The sequence below is a fragment of the Otolemur garnettii genome, unplaced genomic scaffold, assembly GCF_000181295.1.
Source record: "Otolemur garnettii isolate 467f Iridium unplaced genomic scaffold, OtoGar3 scaffold00291, whole genome shotgun sequence".
NCBI classification, from domain to species: domain Eukaryota; kingdom Metazoa; phylum Chordata; class Mammalia; order Primates; family Galagidae; genus Otolemur; species Otolemur garnettii.
Window position 1 is genome coordinate 309,558 of NW_003852686.1, and position 16,690 is coordinate 326,247.

General features: G+C 57.6%; 1 protein-coding gene across 1 annotated transcript in view; it reads right to left on the bottom strand.

Annotated features, from left to right (window-relative positions):
- Nucleotides 1–16,690, bottom strand: part of ADGRB1 (adhesion G protein-coupled receptor B1) — a 69,118-nt gene that overhangs the window by 38,926 nt on the left and 13,502 nt on the right. Inside the window, exons 10-17 of the mRNA XM_003803271.2 lie at nucleotides 16,042–16,148; nucleotides 15,634–15,828; nucleotides 15,305–15,373; nucleotides 14,526–14,634; nucleotides 11,084–11,227; nucleotides 10,514–10,589; nucleotides 10,200–10,302; nucleotides 8,848–8,891 (exon numbers count right to left, since the gene is read on the bottom strand). Coding sequence (XP_003803319.1) covers nucleotides 8,848–8,891; nucleotides 10,200–10,302; nucleotides 10,514–10,589; nucleotides 11,084–11,227; nucleotides 14,526–14,634; nucleotides 15,305–15,373; nucleotides 15,634–15,828; nucleotides 16,042–16,148 — 847 coding nt within the window. The remainder of the gene's footprint in view (nucleotides 1–8,847; nucleotides 8,892–10,199; nucleotides 10,303–10,513; nucleotides 10,590–11,083; nucleotides 11,228–14,525; nucleotides 14,635–15,304; nucleotides 15,374–15,633; nucleotides 15,829–16,041; nucleotides 16,149–16,690) is intronic.

Here is a 16,690-nt window from a genome sequence, read left to right on the forward strand (position 1 = left end):
CACCACCACCACCTCACCACCATCACCATCACCATCATCACCATCACCATCTTACCACCACCACCATCATCACCACCACCACCTCACCACCACCACCACTGCCATCACTACCAACATCATCACCACTACCACCATTATCATCACCACCATGATTACCACCATCACTACCATCACACTACCATCATCACCACCATAGCCCTCTACACTTTCTTCATGACACCACAATCATCACCTGATGACCTATAGTCCAAGCCTTACCCCCACTATAAGCAAAATCACTGTGCTCTCATCACCACTACTACCTCAACAGATTTGATACTAGCCTGGTAATCACTATCCCAGACATTCAGCAAGAATTTATCTAGAACTCACCATGTCCAGGGCACAGTGCAGATAGAACCAGTCTTGCAGAAGGACTGACCACCATTGTCATCATCAACACATGGCAACTGGAACCCAGGCAGCCACACCACTACCAATGCCTGTCATCCCTGACCACTCACCTCAAGGCATCTCCCAGCTCATCTGACCCCCAAAGACACAGTTTGCTCAGCTGACCTCAAGATCATTTCACCACCTCCCTGCTTTCAGGCACCTCTGCACCAAGGTCAAGGCAGAAGAATAGACACCCATGGTCACTCTGCTAATCTGGAAGTCCTTCTTGTGGCTACTCCAAATCCTACTTTCCCCTGTTCCAAGTTGCCCCCCCCCCACAGAGATGAGAACAGTCTGTTACCACTCCCTCCCTACTAACATCAGGGGTGCGAACCACTGCATTTCTTGGGAAGCTGTGGTTTTGATTTTGACTCTTTCTGTTGCAATAAGCAAGTGATTGCACCTCAGAAGAGTTCCACAGGTGCTAGGCAGGTGAGGGAGGAGGCTCACATCCTCCCAGGCATGTCCCTGTGACACCCTCTGCAGCCACCCCTCCACCTGTCCCCATCCCGCCTCTTCATGGCTATCCCATGCCAGGGAGGGACCTCCACCGTGGGGGAGGTGGACAGGGGGCCTAACAGATACATCCATCTGCCTGCCCAGATTTAGGCAGCACCAGGCGGGAACCAGGAAACTGACATCTGGTGTGGTGGGGAACGTGAAACCCCTGAAGGCTCCAGTCATAGATCCATTGATACTGAGGGAGGCCCAGACACAGCCAACACCACCAGAGGCCCTAGGAGCCAGGTATGGCCACCAAGCCTGAAGAGCTGGCTGTGATGGTGCTGGGGCCATCTGGGTGTGAAGGAGTCCAGTGGACACTGCAGGATCCCTCAACACATGAGCTTACTGGGGGACCCCAGGCAAGCACAGTCACCATTCTGAGTCCTGGCTTCCTGTCCCAGGGCAGGGCCTGTCACATGTCAGGGCTAGTAGATATCAGGGCTCACCTTCTCTGCTCCTAAAAAGAGGCATAGGGATTTAAGTAAGGAGCCGATGGGGCCCTAGGCCTGAGCAGCCCCGCCAGCCTACGGCCTGCCTGCTGTCTCACTGACCACTCACTTAGCAGCACTCTGTGTTGTCGGCCTCTGCAGGTGCCGCTTTCTGCCAGGTACCCTCCACCTCATGCTCCACCCCCAAGAAGCCCACTCTGAGTTGGCCCAACATGCCCTGCTGGCCAGGTCACCCTGTCAGTAAAGAGAAAGGCCAGGGTGTGAGCCCCAACATCCCTAGCTGCCTAGGACTGGCCCAGGGATGGGCAGGAGGACAGATTGAATGGCTGGTAGGAACAGTGTGGCCAAGATGGACAGCCTGCAGCAGGGAAGTCCTGAGGAACAGTGGGCAGGCTCCCCAGGGACAGGGGTCTGGGCAGGCAGGTGGGGGGGTATGTCTTCTGGGGCCCACCTGACCCTACTCCATGGCAGAAGTAGGGTCATCCCCCCTGGCCATGTCTCCTGGGCACTGCAGAGGCCAAGCGTCCAGCAGGGCTCTTCTGGCAGAAAGAGAATGGGGGCCTGGTGGGGGGAGGGCAGCCACAGCCTGAAGGCACTGGGCAGGGGCTGGCAGCAGCTGTCTAGACTGGGGGCAGGGCAGACACTGTCTGCAGTGGCCCTGGGGGTGGCAGCTATCTTGTAACATTGCATAGATGAAGAAACTGAGGCCTGGACTTGCACGGCCAGCAGGCTGAGAGATTCCTGAGCCAGAGGGAAGGACTGTAATGGCCTGTCAATTCCATCTATAAGAGCAACAGACCCCAAGTCCTCATGACACAGGGACCTGAACAGGTCCCCAGAGGCCCACAGACATGTCCTGGGCAGTTCAGGCTCCCTGCCTCCCCACCTTCCCTCCTTATGGATCCTTCTCCCCATGGGTTGAATGGGGGCAGCTCTTTAGGGCAGGGTATCCCCCGTAGGCATTCCTTGGGCATGTGGAGTGTGAACGCCCCTTGAGGGAAGATGTGCCCAGGTAGTGAGTGAGTGAGTGAGCCCCAGACCCACTGAAATGGGGCACATCTGGTTCCCTGACCATATAGCTCTCAAATGTTCTGTGTGCACTGGAACCATGTGTGTGGGAGCCCTTGGGGCTGACAGAAAATAGGGACGTGCTGGTGAGGACAGTGTGGGGATGCTGGAAACTGGCAGGGGCCTCCTAGGGAGAGTTGCAAAGCTGCAGGGCAGGGACAAGTGGGTCAGGTATGGAGCAGGCCATGGGTGGGGCAGTGAGAGGCCTGCAGGCCAGGCTAAAGAGCTGGGTCCATCCCTGCTGCAGGGATCTCGGGAGGGCCGAGGAATGCCCCTACCTCAAGTCTAGACCATGAAGTCCTGTCTGTGGGCATGACCTGTGGGCCTTGCCCATTCTCCCAGCTCTCACACATGTAGGGAGCCCCTCTGCAGGTGTGGAAACTGCAGCCCACAGAGGTCCCGCTGCCCCACTGCCCAACCAGGGACTGACAGAAAGAGAGATCCAGAGGATGTGGTGCTCAGCACGGTGGTCTTGTTGCTGAGGGCAGCACTCCACCCTTCCCCCACCCTGGGCCCCTACCCAAGTCCAGGGGAGTAACACATCCTCCCTCTCTTCCTTGCTTGCTCATGGGTGTGGATCCTGGGGCCCATCCCAGGCCACCAAAGAGGCCTTCTGTGTTGAGGATGCCCCTCCCCCTGCCCACCCCCCACATCAGGAACCAGCTGGCGTGGGAGAAACCGGGCTGGGAACCGGCTGCTGACAGCCCCTGTGGGACCCTGCCAAGTCTTCCTTCCGTTACCCCCCTCAACTGCCCTCTCCAAGGAGACCAGGAAAGGGGTGGGAGGGGGTGAGGCTCTTAAAGGGACCCGGATGCTTGCTTTGACAAGGACCCCAGGGTGGGGCTAAGCCTGGTTCCCAAGCCTCATCCAGCACAACTGACCTGCTGAAATGGTCCACATGGGGACCCTGGGCTTGCCAGAGAAGTGCTCCGGGCTTCAGTGTCCTCAGCTATAAAATTGGTTACAAGAACTGGCAGGCTAAGGAAGCCGTGTGAGTGAAATGAGGCAGAGCTAACAGTGTCTGGCTGGGGGCAGGCTTCAGGAAAGGAGCTCAGCAAATGTCCCCCTTCACATACCACACACCAACCCAGCCTGTCCCAGGGCCTGCTCTGTTGGCTCAGGGCTGTGCCAGGCAGAATAAGGGTGCCCAGAGCTCAGACTAAGGAAACTCCCAAGCTGGCCAACAGGAGCCTCTTGTGGGACTTCTCAGGGCCTTTATAGTCAGTGTGGATGTGGACCCAGGAGCACGGGAAGCCCTGCCCTTCCCAGAGCCCTCACTTGCTGTCATCTGGTAGGACATCTCCCACCATGCTAGGGAAGCAGGATGAGGGATTCAGTCCTGTGCCCTGGCCTGTTCCTGCATCACCGCTCCAGACCTCACTTGTGAGGACTTCCCCCACCTTTTATTTATACACTCTGTATAACTCTGGGTTGTTTATTTTTTTTAAAAGGAGTATAAAAAGACTGCAGAATGGGGATGAAGGGCAGAGAGGAGGGGCAGAAAACTACCTAATGATGCAATGAGCACTATTCTGGTGATGGGCACACTTATAGCCCTGACTCGAGCATTGCAAAAGCTATCTGTGTAAGAAAAAATTTGTGCCCCCTTAATATTTTGAAAATAAAAAATAAAATACTAAAGCTGTTTTAAACAAATAAAAAGACAGCAAACCATAGGCAACTTCTCAAGTGGGAGAAGCACCAGGGAGCTGTCCATTCAGGACCACAGAGCTGAGTGTCCAGTGTGTGCTACTGGCCTCTGTCAACGCATCACCCATCTCTATCTTTTTCTTAGCCCATGGTCCACCCACACACCCATCTACCTACACATCGATCTATCACTCACTGCTCTGTCAACAGTGTGCTTGATAGTGTCCCTTTCAAAATATATGTCAAAATCTTAACCCCCAGAACCTGTGACTGATCTTATTTGGAAACAGGGTCTTTACAGACATAAGTAAGGATATCTTAAGATAATATATTGGATTTAGGGTGGGCCACAGATACAGTATCTGGTATCCTTACACACAAACACACAAGGGAGAGAGCCAGGTAAAGCTGGAGGTAGGGACAGATGCTTCCACCAGCCAAGGAACACCAAGGAATGGCTTTAGAGTCACCAGAAGCTGGAAAGGCAAGAAATGAATCTTCCCTAGAGTCTTCAAAAGAAGGGTGGCCCTACAAACACTCTGATTTCAGAATTCTGGCTGCCAGAACTATGAGAATAGATTTTTGTTATTTTAAGTCCCTGTGTTGCCGGTGACTTTGGTCATCTGCCTGCAGCCCAGGGAGACTGAAGCGCTCCCCATCCTGCCAGCCGCCTCCGGCCTTCTCCCCTTCTGCCTGCCCCCATCTCCACCCACACTTTCCTCCATCATCTCTCATTGATCATGCACCCAGCCTCCTCACTGTTCCTCCACTGTCTCCCTGTCACTGGGGAGCCCACACCCGCACTCCTGAATCTGGGTCTGAGTGTCTTCCAGGAGAGCTGCCCCTAGCCGGGGCCCTCTGTGTGGAGTGGGCCTGGGGCAGACATAGACTAGCACTAGCACCAGCAGCCCCTGGCACACAGCCTCTTGTCCACAGCACCCCCATGGATACAGTTACCATCTATCCCTACATCTAACCACCCGATCATTACTTGCTTGTAAACTATTATTGATCCACACAGGGAGGTGCTCAATTCTGGGGGTACAGATACGACTTTGACACACAGTCACTGCCCCCTCCACTTGAGACACACGTGGCTAAGGATCTATATAGGATGTGCTAAGGTACAGGTAGTCTCTACTGGTTTGGACATCTGGGAACTCTACAAGGCCCCCTTTGTTCCCCATTCCCCCCACCCCAGTCTCCCTCTCTGACCAGGCCTCCACTGCCAGGAGCCAGGCAGTGCAGGGGTATGGGGGAACAGAAGTCCTGGGGTCATGCTGCCAGGCTGGGGTTCAGGACTGATGACTCTAGGTGTCTGGGCCTGAGAGTGTGGGACTTGGTCACATTCCTCTGGCTGCTGGGGCAAGGGGGATTCCAGGGGCTCTTGGGCCCAAAGTTTATAGAACACAAGCAGTGCCTTGAGTGTGGACACTGAGCTCACATGTGCAAGTGTGTGTGTAACTGGGGAGGCAGTTAGAGGATCTGCACAGTGGTGGAAGCCTCTGATGCATTCTTTCCTGGAAGAAAGGAATCTGTGCACATAGCTGCAAGAGGAGGTGGCCCCGCAGGCAAGCGTATGACATATGCATACTGCACGTGAACGTGCACAAGTTATCCCAGCTGAGACACAGGAGCAGGACTCAGCCTGTGACCAGGATCAGAGCTCAGTGTGTGGCCAAGATTAGGGCTTAGTGTGCAAACAGGATCAGGGCTCAGTCTGAGACCAGGGTCAAGGCTCAGTGTGTGACAGAGTGAGGGCTCAGTGAGCGACCAGGATCAGGGCTCAGTGTGATCAGGGCTCAGTGTAACCAGGATTAGGGCTTAGTGTACAACCAAGATCAGGCCTCAGACTGTGACCAGGGTCAAAGCTCAGTAAGTAAACAGGATCAGGGCTTAGTCCCTTGACCAGGGTCAGAACACAGTGTGTGACCACAGTAAAAGTCCATCTGACTGAGATCAAGGTTCAGTTATGGAGCATAATTCTGGATTTAAGACAGTGGTCCTAAACCTTCCTAATGACGTGGCCCTTTAATACAGTTCCTGTGGGTCGTGACCCCAGGTTGAGAACCACTGATCTAAGAGGTCACTATTTCTCAGCAGATGGTCACTGATGGCCTCATACCCCTTTCCCCTATAAACCACTGCACTGTCCACATATCCCTCTCTGCCACAGGACTCGTCTTCATGTTGGTGCACAAAAACATAGGCCCACTCCCCAGTGCATGGGTGGAGGCAGACCCAGGGCTCCTCTCAGCCAGTTCACAGGGCACCCAGTGGCCCCAGGAGCTATGGAGGGTGGGACACCCAACTCTGAGCAGTGGGAGGTCATGGGCAGGAGGAAAGGGCTGACTCCCCATCTGCCATGACCCACTCTCTTAGATCCCAGGCCGCCTGGTCCCCAAGCTGATGGCCTCAGTCAGCACACTGGGTCCCCAACAACTCAGAAGCAGGAGGTGCAGTCAGAGCCCAGGCTGTGTCAGGAAGCCCACGGGGATGGTGGGTATGGTGCTGCCAGGCCCTGCTTAGGCTACACTGGTACCTTCCTCCTGTCCTTAAGGCCCTGAGCCCCCAGGTATCAAGACTTTCACATTCTAGCTCATCTAGCTAGTGACTGGGACAGGTGGGTCCTGGGGTGTCCCCCCACACCTGTGGAAGGAAGAGCAGGCCCTGCCAATGCTCGAGGATGTGGCCACAGTCCTCTGTCTACCTTGACCCCTACTGGAAAGCAGTAAGATTCTGGCCATAGGACAGGAAGTGGAGGCTGCAGGGGCAGGATCTACCCACAGTTATACAGCATGTCCTCTTGGCCATAGCTGGGTGCCTAGGGCCGTGTCCTGGACCCAGCAGGGCTGGCCAGGCCTTTCACAGCCTGCTGCCCAGGGGGCAAAAGGAGATGATGGATCACTCCTTTCTCAGAACAATTTACTACCAAGAGCTGTCTGGTCTGGGGACTCGACCCTGAGGAACAGTCAGAGGCATGGGCAAAGCAGCCGTCCAAGGATGCTGTCCCATAAATGTTTAGCTTAATGGGAAGCAGGGAGGCTCCCTAAGGCCACCAGGAGGGACCGGCCCTAGGAGCTACTGCTTGGGAACAGCTCCAAGAGTGGGCTCTGGGCTATGGGGAGAGGCTGTGGCAGGGTCGGGGCAAGACGGGGGCAGCCCATAGCCTCCACCCTGGAAATACAAACCACAGGGGAGGCCTGTGCAGTCTCCTGGACCACCAGGGCTTCTTTTTCCGCCCTTTTCTGATTTCTCTCTTTGGATAAAGAGCTTGCAATACTTGTAAAACCCAGAGTAAAGATCAATAGCCAGAGAGCTGCCCCTAGGCTATTGGCCAAAGGAAGGGCCAGCAGGGGCCACCCAGTAGGGAGGAGAGGTCGTGAGGGCAAGGTACAGGCTGCACACTCCTGCCTTAGGGCCTAGGCGGCCCCTACCTGCACAGGGTTGGGCCAGCCAGGCCTCTGCTCAAAAGAGGCACCCATGCCCCTGCTTGGAAAGGCGCAAAGCCCACCCAGTCCTGCTAGCTCCATTTGCTGGGACATGCATGACCTGACATCACAGTTTTCCTGGTCACTGTTCCTCCTCACTAGGGAGAGGAGGAGGCTAAGGGCAGGACCTCCTAGAGCAGTGAAATTCCCAGGGGTCAGAAATCAACAGAGGAAGGACGGCAGGCTATGGGTTGATGGTCTTAAGAGTGGATGGATGTGGCTGATGGGGGTGGCCACCCAACCCCACAACAGCCTCAACCATTTGGCCTCTCACCATATTGCAGCCCTTCACCCCTGCACCCACCCGTGCCTTTCTTGGAGCCTTAGCCTCTCCATCACGGCAGGGCAACCCCACTTTCCTGCAGCAACAGACATTCTGACACCTTCCCTGAGCCCCTAGGACACCCAGCTGTCTGCGTGCCCACCACACGAGGGACCACTGAGTGTGCCACCAATGCCCAGGTGGCCACATTCATTCCTTGGGGCACAGGGAGGCCTTGGGCCAGCAGGACTCGAAGGATACACAGCAGCAGGAGGCAGGTGGCCAGTGACCAGACCCTCCCTGATGCTTGCCAGAGCCCCAAAGGGTAAGCAAGGCCCAGCCCCCTCTCCTCAAATTCTATCTCAGCTATCCCTGGGGGTACTCACGGTGGGGGCCTCTGGCAAGACGCTTCCCTCTGACTGAATATGGCCCCTTCCCGCCCCCCCCCCCACAGCCTCACTCTGGCACTCCCACATGGGGCCCCTGATCTCGGCTCCCCTCACCTCGTCCTTGCTATACCTGAGGCAGCTGCCACCTAACATTCGCCTGCTAAAGAACTGAGCTGAGACCACGTGGCCACGCAGCATGGCGAGGTCCCCAGGAGCCCGCACCCCATCTGCCTACCCTGATCCTCTAGTCATACCCAAAGCTGCCCCCATCGGCTGTGGCAATGCTCCCCAGCTCCTGGGCGCCTGGCACGCACCCTCAGACCCAAAGGCCAAGATGAGGGCAGGCCATGCCTATCACCTCACCCAGGGTTGCCTCCATGCCCCCTCCTCCCCTCACTGCAATTTCCTGGAAGGGAGGTGGGAGACCAGGCATGGGTTCTCAAGCAGATCTGGGCAGGGACAGTGGGGAGGACTGAGCCAGTCCACAGATGGACCAGGGTACCACGATTCCCAACCTAAAACTCACATCTCCCTGCCACTGGTCAGCTCCCTGGAGCCCACCCCAGAGCCCCAAAGCCATGAAACCCTGGTGAACTTACACATCTGTCTCATCCCACAGGATACAGGTCTGGTTGGTGGTGCCCTGGGAAAGATGGGGAGAAATCAGGAGGGCCCACCACGACTAGCCCCCACCCACTGGTCACTGCTAGGACCCACCCACAGGTTAGAAGGTGCTCAGCCTCACTGGGCCCCCAAACATGGAGAAAACTGAGCCCAGTGCAGATCTGGGAGTGGCCCAAGGTCCCAGGGCCTGGCCTCCTTCCCACCACCACTGCCCACTGTATGGCCTTGGTAGTTCCTGTCCACTCTCTGAGGCCAGGTACTATGGCAGCCTGGGCAGCAGGGACTGGAACCCATCTTCCCTGATGCCAAGCAGGGTAATGGGAAGACTCCTCCCTGGGCAGAATGAGCAAGGGTTAGGTGGGCATTCAGTGGGGCCTCAGCAAATGCCACTGTGCTGTTCTGATGTCTAAGGTCCTACTGGCTAAGTCCAAGAGTGTGCTCTGGGATGCTGCCTTTGCCAGGCCTGCTGGGCACCGGTGCTGCCAGGAAGGGCAGTCACAGCAGCACGGACCAGCGCTCACGAGGGCAGTGCTCCAAGCACTCACAGGAGCTGCTCAGTCCTCGCTCAGGCTCATCTCTTCACATGTGTTAAGGCAGGAAGCCTGGCAGAGGGAGGTGGGAAGGACAGGGCAGATTTCTTCCCTTGACTCCTCACAATCCTGGCCTAGGGCTCTGGTTCTCAGCCTACCCAGGGGGCATCTTGGCTCCTATTCCTCTGAGGTTTTGGGGGACCCCTGAGGAGCAGAGCCCAGAATGAGCTATAGGAGGCCCTGAGTGAGCCTGATAGCACCCACAGGCCCCACAGAGCCAGGAACCAAGGTTGCCACCACCTGGTACACAGCCAGGCATACACCTCAAGAGATTGTGCCTGTCTGAGGGCACGTGGTAGCACTGACCCAGACCCCAGGTGCCTATCCTAGGTGGTTCTGGGAGGATGCTTTCACACTAAGATCTTTGGGAGCCTGCAGGGTTAGGCCTGGTGTCCACCCCGGGGGAAGGGAGTCAAGAACCTGGTGGGAAGGGAACCAGGGCTGGAAAGTGTGCAGGGGGCAGGAAGTGCAGGTCAGGCTCTGTTGCAAAGGGGTGCCCCTCTTTTCTCTGGGGAACAAGCAGGCTAAGAAGCTGAGAGAGGAGTGGTTGGACCCAAGAATGAACTCAGATGTAGGTGAACCTGCTCTGTGACCCTGGGCAAGTCATTGTACCTCTCTGAGCCTCAGCTTCTCCAACTTTCCTGCCTCGAGGCCCCAAGGCATTACTGCCTAAGAAGTGTGATAGGAATTTCATGAACACAGGTGTGCATACAAGTGCACACACAGAGGACACTCACATTGTACATGTGGGCAAATTCAATCTCCAAGGGTGTGCGCAGGGAGCGAGGAGGGGGCTTCACAGTCACAGAGATGACCTTGGAGTTCAGGACAGTCGTGTTCCTGGTGGGAAGCCAGAGGAGCAGAGCTCATCGGAGACCAAGCCCTGAGGAGCCCATGGTCGTCCTCTGATGCTCACATAGGGCTCTTGCAGCCCTGGCCACCCTCTGTACCCTGCCCATTGTCCCCATCTCCTCCAGGCTCCCCCCAACCTCCCCCATCTCCTGTGGCTGGGGTTCTGTACACCCTGCCCACCTAGCATTGCCCACCTCACCTCTGCAGGGCCAGGAAGCTGCCAAGGTTTCGGTAGAGCACAGTGCCCACCACAAACACAGACGAGTCATCAGCCTCTGGAAGAGAGCACACTGTTATCTCTCTACTGCAGCTGGGTGGGGCTTGCCTGTGTGGCTTGAAACCTGCCCTCCCTCCATGGCCCTAGCTAGTAGGGAGGCCTGTCCCCACACCCCATCGCAGCACTGAAGCTGGGGAGCTGGGGAGCTGGGGCAATGGCCTGGTGAGAGCTGTGGAGCGGGCCAGACAGGGCTTCTCTTCCCAGGTGCCAGTCCCTGCAGTGTGACTCCAGAGTCCTTGTCCCTCCCTGCAGGGAGGTGGTCCAGTTCATCCCATCAGCAGACTGTCTGGGCCATGGGGTTGACCATAAGTCCTGCCACCAGGGAGGGGAAGGAGGGCCTCCTGGAGAAGGGGACCACCTGGAGCAATGAGAAGCAGCGGGATGCTCCCCTCTGGGGGCAGCAGGCTGGACTCCAGAAGGTACTTCCCAGGGTGGGGACACTGCTCTCCGGGATAGCCCTCCCCACCCACTCTCACTCTCCAGGGTCCTCACCTGGGAGCCCTGTGGAGAAGACACTCTTGGACACAGTGACCCTGTCCTCTGGCACCCTGGCCCAATCGCCTGTGGCCCTCCAGCCCTTCATGGGAAGGCTGACATCTGTGGCTCCACTGGCTGGTAGCTTGTGGATGCTGAGGACTGGGCAAGACAGAGACAGAGGTCACACACCTGGGCCACAGCTGTGGGGGCTGGAGAGCAGGCATGGGTATGCAGGCTGATGCTGCAGGGGTAGGTGGGCTGTGTCCTTGACCTCCGTGGGCTGCAGAGCAGGGGCAGCAAGAGGGGGTGAGTGCAGGTGAGGTCGGACCTGACTCTTCAGGACCAGGGCTTGTTCGTGGGCATCACTGACACCGCTGCCCCCTCCCTCCCCCACTCCAGTGATACCCACGAACAAGCCCTGGTCCTAAAGAGTCTGACCTGTCAGGGGTCCTGCGGCGGCCCCCAGGAGCACTCAGGCCCTGTTTCGGCCATGCCTAACCTCATGGCCTGGAAGGTGATCAAGGAGGATTCTGGGGTGTACTTTGTGGCTAATAGAGAGGCCCACCTCTGTGTCCCCCTGCAGCGCCAGGATGCAGGTGCCTAGCTGCCCCCTCCAGCTCTGGCCTCTTCACACACTCCCCTGCACTGTAGGGCTAGAAGGGGATGGGGCAGCCCCTCCTCACATGAGCTGCACTGGGAGGGCTCCCCAAGCTTCCTTTCCTGCTCTGTGAAGGGTCCCTGAACTTAGGGTGGAGAAGCATGGGTGGTGAGGGGTGTGGCTTTGGGGAGAGCCTAAGGGGACATGCAGCTAGGGAGGAGCGCTGCTGGAGATGTCCCCCAACCCCTCCTACTGGGAGCCTGGCCCATACAGGCCCAATGAGCTCCTTCCTGGAGAACATAGCCCAGGATGGGCTCCCTCTCTAGCCTCAGAGGGGGCCTGAGAGGCTCCCTGACACCCATGGCTCCCCAAGTCTGGGTGCAGGGGTGATGGGGCAGCAGGCCTGGGAGAATAAGGCAGGGCAGACAGCAGTAGTCCCCATGGAGAGGCTCCGTGCCCTCTCACCAGCAGCCCATGTCAGATTCAGGGGCAGAGGGGCTCCCGCCAGGCTGTCTTGCCTTACCAACCAACACTGGCACTGCCTTGCCTGGACTTGTGTGGTCACCTCTGTGGACTAAGGCAGCTTTCCCACAGGAACCCTGGGGGGCAGGAGCCCAGTGCCCCAAACACAGCAGCCCTCACTGCAGTGTGCTTCACCAATGGGTAAACAAACGAACGAAGCCTTTCACTTGGTGCACTTACTTAGCACCTACTGTGTGCCAGGAACTGCACATGGAAACCTCTCCTGGAGTTGCCAGGAGAAGGGGGACAGACAGAAAGCCAGGCAGAGGGAAAGAGATGGTACCTGGTCTTCTGGGCAGTGGAGAGGGGACACTTCCAAACAGGGAGGTAGGGAAGTGCTCCCTGGAGAAGTGACCTGTAGATGAAGACCTGGGGAAGGTGGGGCTGCTCACTGGATAGGCGCCCCTGGGCGGGAGTGGGGGACTGAGGGGGCAGCGGTACCAGGAGTGCCTTGTGCTTGCGAAGGACCTGGTGGGGCACCAGGGGCTGACCATGGAGCTCTGCCCTCTAGATGTCCCCATGACCCTGATAGAAGCAGAGGGTGCCCTTGAGAGGAGGGGCAGGCACGCAGTCTGGCAGTGAGGAGGAGGGTGTGCAAAGGGCTGGGGGGAGCAGGGGCAGAGGAGGTGGCTGGAACAATGTCCTTGGACAGACAGAGGTGAGAACCCAGGGCACAGGGCTGCTGTGAGAACAGTGGAGGGTGGAGTGCAGACATAGGTGTGGGCTGGGCAGGGGTGCGTGGGCTGCCCTCTCCCTCTGGCCTCCAGTGCTCAGCAGCTAATGGTGGGGGTGGGTAGAGCCGCGGCCTGGAAGGGCAAGTGAGAGGCTGATAGCTGATAGCGGGGTGAGCAGGTCCTGTGGGACACGCCCAGAGCCACTAGGCGTGTCCTGCAGAAGCTCCTGCTGGAAACAGAATCCCCAATTTGCATGTTATGATTTTGGGGATAGGGCCTTTGGGAGGTAGTTGGGATTAGATGAGATCATGAGGGTCCCTCAAAATGGCACCAGGGGCTTTACAAGAGGAAGAAGAGAGACCCGAGCAGCCAACTGGCTCAGGTTCGCCTTGTACCGGCTTCTGCAGGGGTGACTCAGTAAGAGGCCCTCGCCAGCACCACGCCATGCCCCTCCACTACTCTGGGTCCAGAGCCTTGCGCCAAATCAATCCTGTTCTTTTCAGACTACCTCTTCCGTAGCAGTCACAGCAACAGAAAGTGGGCAGACAGCATGAGGTGTGCAGAGAACTGGGCCAGCAGGGGCCTGGGGTGGCTGGCTCATGACATGTAGGCTACAACAGGTGGCAGAATGGAAGGGTGATGAGGGGTGACCAGGAGCCCAGGCCCTGAATGTCCATTGGCTCAGAGTGGCACCCCACGGCAGAAACAGGTCCTGGGCCATGCTGGGTGCCTAGGCAGCCACTTGCTACAGTGACGTCCTGGCCAGCAAGGCCGACGGCCCATCCTGCACCCTTCCTATGGGACCATGAGTACCTCACCTAGAACACGGGGCTGAGGAGGAAGTTAGCACCTGGAATGCTGATGCTGGGCTGACTCCCCTGACTGGGAGACCTCTGACAGACCGTGAGGTGAGGGCTGGCCCAGGCAGCATCAGAGGTGTCTCAGCTCTGGGATCCTAAGCCCCTAAAGTGGAAGGTAAGGCCAGCACTCCAGCCTCCGGCTTAGAAGACATGGGAATGTTTGTCTGGCCCAGGACAGCTCTGTGCCTACCTCCACTCAGGCATTACCAGGGCATATGTGCTGACAAAGCTCAGCTGACCTTGGTCACATCACTAGAGGCAAAGTGTCCCATAAGAGAGGTGACAATTTTCCTCCTTGGTGCTATCTGGGTCACAGCTATGACGGGTGCCCACTCCTGGGTCCTCTACTATGAAGGAGTTTGGGACGGGAAGGTTTGGGAAATGTGCCCCATGAGAGGTGTGACAACAGCTGCATGCTCCTCCAGGCCCCAGGCACCATCCTCCCCTCCCTGCATCCCCTTCAGGTGGCGCCATCATCCCCTCATTTCAGAAATAAGGAACCTGAGGCCCTCTAATGAGGTGCTTCTGGGACCCGGACGGGGCCACACAGTTCTGCCTGCAAACCTCAGGGAGGGGCCAAGGCTGCCTGTGCACAGACCCCAAGGAGTCCCAGAGATCAGGGTGTGGTCTGGGCTGAGACTAGGAACTCCCTCATCAATCCCAAGACTTGGTCTGTGTAACCCAAGTGGCCCACAGGGCATCTGGTTGCTGCCTCTATGTTGATGAGGAGACTGAGGCAGAAGGGCCCTGCCCAGGGCTGCAGAGCAAGGCGTGGGGGTGAGCAGAGGGAGGGGTGGACTCACCCAGGTTGTCTGTCACCTGGTATGCATCCCTCAAGTCCTTCATACGGAAGCCGATGACATCCACGAAGTCCTCCACCAGCCGGAACAGCTCCCTGGCATTGGGACCCATCTGGGGAGCAGGTGTGGTGAGCAGCATGGAGGACACGCCTCACGGCTCTACAAGGCCACTCACATGCCTAGCTGGACACATGTCGCCTTCCCCAGCCCTCCACCTCCCTTCCTACTTACTCCTCTTTCTCCAGGTGCTCTTGGTCATTTTCTGCCACTCAAGGCAGCAGAGCTGGTGACCTCTGTATACCCACCACTACTCTCTGGATGACAGCGTTAAAGCCCAGTGGGGCTGCTCTGGCCCAGTGGGGGGCCCAGGCTGGGGGAGGCCTTTGGGAACCAGAGGACCACAGATGTTGCCCTGCTGACAGGAGTAGCAGCAGGTTCAAGGTGGGCCTGGGAGGAAAGGTGGTAGAGTGCTCCACCCCAAGAGAAAGAACCACCAGGTCCTTAACTTTCCCACCACCACTCTAGCCTTACAAGATGAGCTTCTGTCCTTTGACACATTAGGAAACAGAGGCTCAGTTTATGTGACTCAATGTCACTTTATGTGACACTCAATGTGACTTTATGTCACGCAATGGGCAAGAAGCCATGCTGGGATTTGAACCCAGAGCCATCTGCAGTGCCTAGTGGGGCCTGACTCCAGGAGAGCCTGTGATGTCCAGGCACCAGATATGCCTATACTGGTCCTGACCCTGCTAGCCCAAGGACCCCACACATGTCCATACCAGCTGAGCCTCCTCCCACTTGTCCCGGTTCTCCTCTGCCAGCAGGTTGCTGATGATCTGGACAAAGTTCTGGAAGGAAGAGGAAGAAGGTTCCAGTGAAAGAGAAGAAGCAGCAGGATCAGGGCTCGGTATGCGACAGGATCAGGGCTCAGCTTATGACCAGGATCGGGGCTCAGCCTGTGACCAGGATCAGAGCTCAGCTTGTGACCAGGAATGCAGTCCAGGCCATGGCCTGTGTTGGGACTCAGCCTCTGGATGGGGGTTCCAGGATGGCTCCCTAGTCCCTCTCCCAGCTGACCCTCCTCCAGAATGGTGCCCTGGGAGCCTACCTGCACATCCCCCGGGGTGGGGCTGTAGTATGCCCTCCGGAATATCTCTGTCATATTCCTTAGGACATCAATGGTGGAGAGCAGGTCCCCGCTGTAGCTTGTCCCATCCTGGGAGATCTCCACCAGTGTCTGGATGACCTCTGAGACCCCCTCCCCAGGCAGCCCTCGCTGAGCCTTGGCCAGATGCTCTCGGGTCTGGGGAGGGTGGAGAGGGCTGGATGCCATCACCTCTGCAGGACATGTCCAGGCAGGTACCAAGGACCTCCCATGCCTAGAGAACCCTCTGCAGTGCCAGCCTCATGTCTAAATAGTGGGTGTGTCATGGGACCAGAGCTTCTAGGGGACAGGGCAGAGGACTGGCCTTGGAGGTATGGGGACAGGGCTGGAAACCCCAACACCAGCCCTTACCATCATCTGAATGTTTCGGTAGTCGATGGAGACACAGCGGATATACGTGGGGGTCTCCCAGTAGGCAATGCCTTCCTCGTCCAGCTCACAGCGTCGCAGAATGAGGCCTGGAGAGACCTCCCACTTCTCAGGCAAGATGCTCAGTGCCCAGCACAGGAACCCCACCCAGGACTTTCAGGCAGGAGACCTCAGGATAGGATGTTCTGGCCCCCTGGGACAGGCTGCCCATAGCCTCACACCAAGAGGCACAGTTGGTACAGGACTAGGCTGGCTTCACTTCCTCCTTCAAGGAGGACACCTGTACCAGGTGCTGGGACTCAGCAGATGCCAAACCTTCAGGGACCCCACTGCATGGAGATAGAACTCTTGGCCAAGCCAGAGAGCTTCAGAGTTCTCCCAGGGCCTCCTGTGGAGCCCCTTCCGACCCAGAACCCCGGACAGCCAGCACCTGGCCCCCTGCCTGGCCACATCCATTGTGCTATGGCTCCTCTGCCTGGCCCAGAGACACTGGGGCAGGCTCAGGGTGCCGTGTGGCATCAGGTGTCAACAGCTTTACGCACAGGCACCCCCCTCTGACACACACCTCACTCCCAGGAAATCCCCAGAGAAGTGGGGACAGCTGAGGGCACACAGACCCTGCTAGCCACAG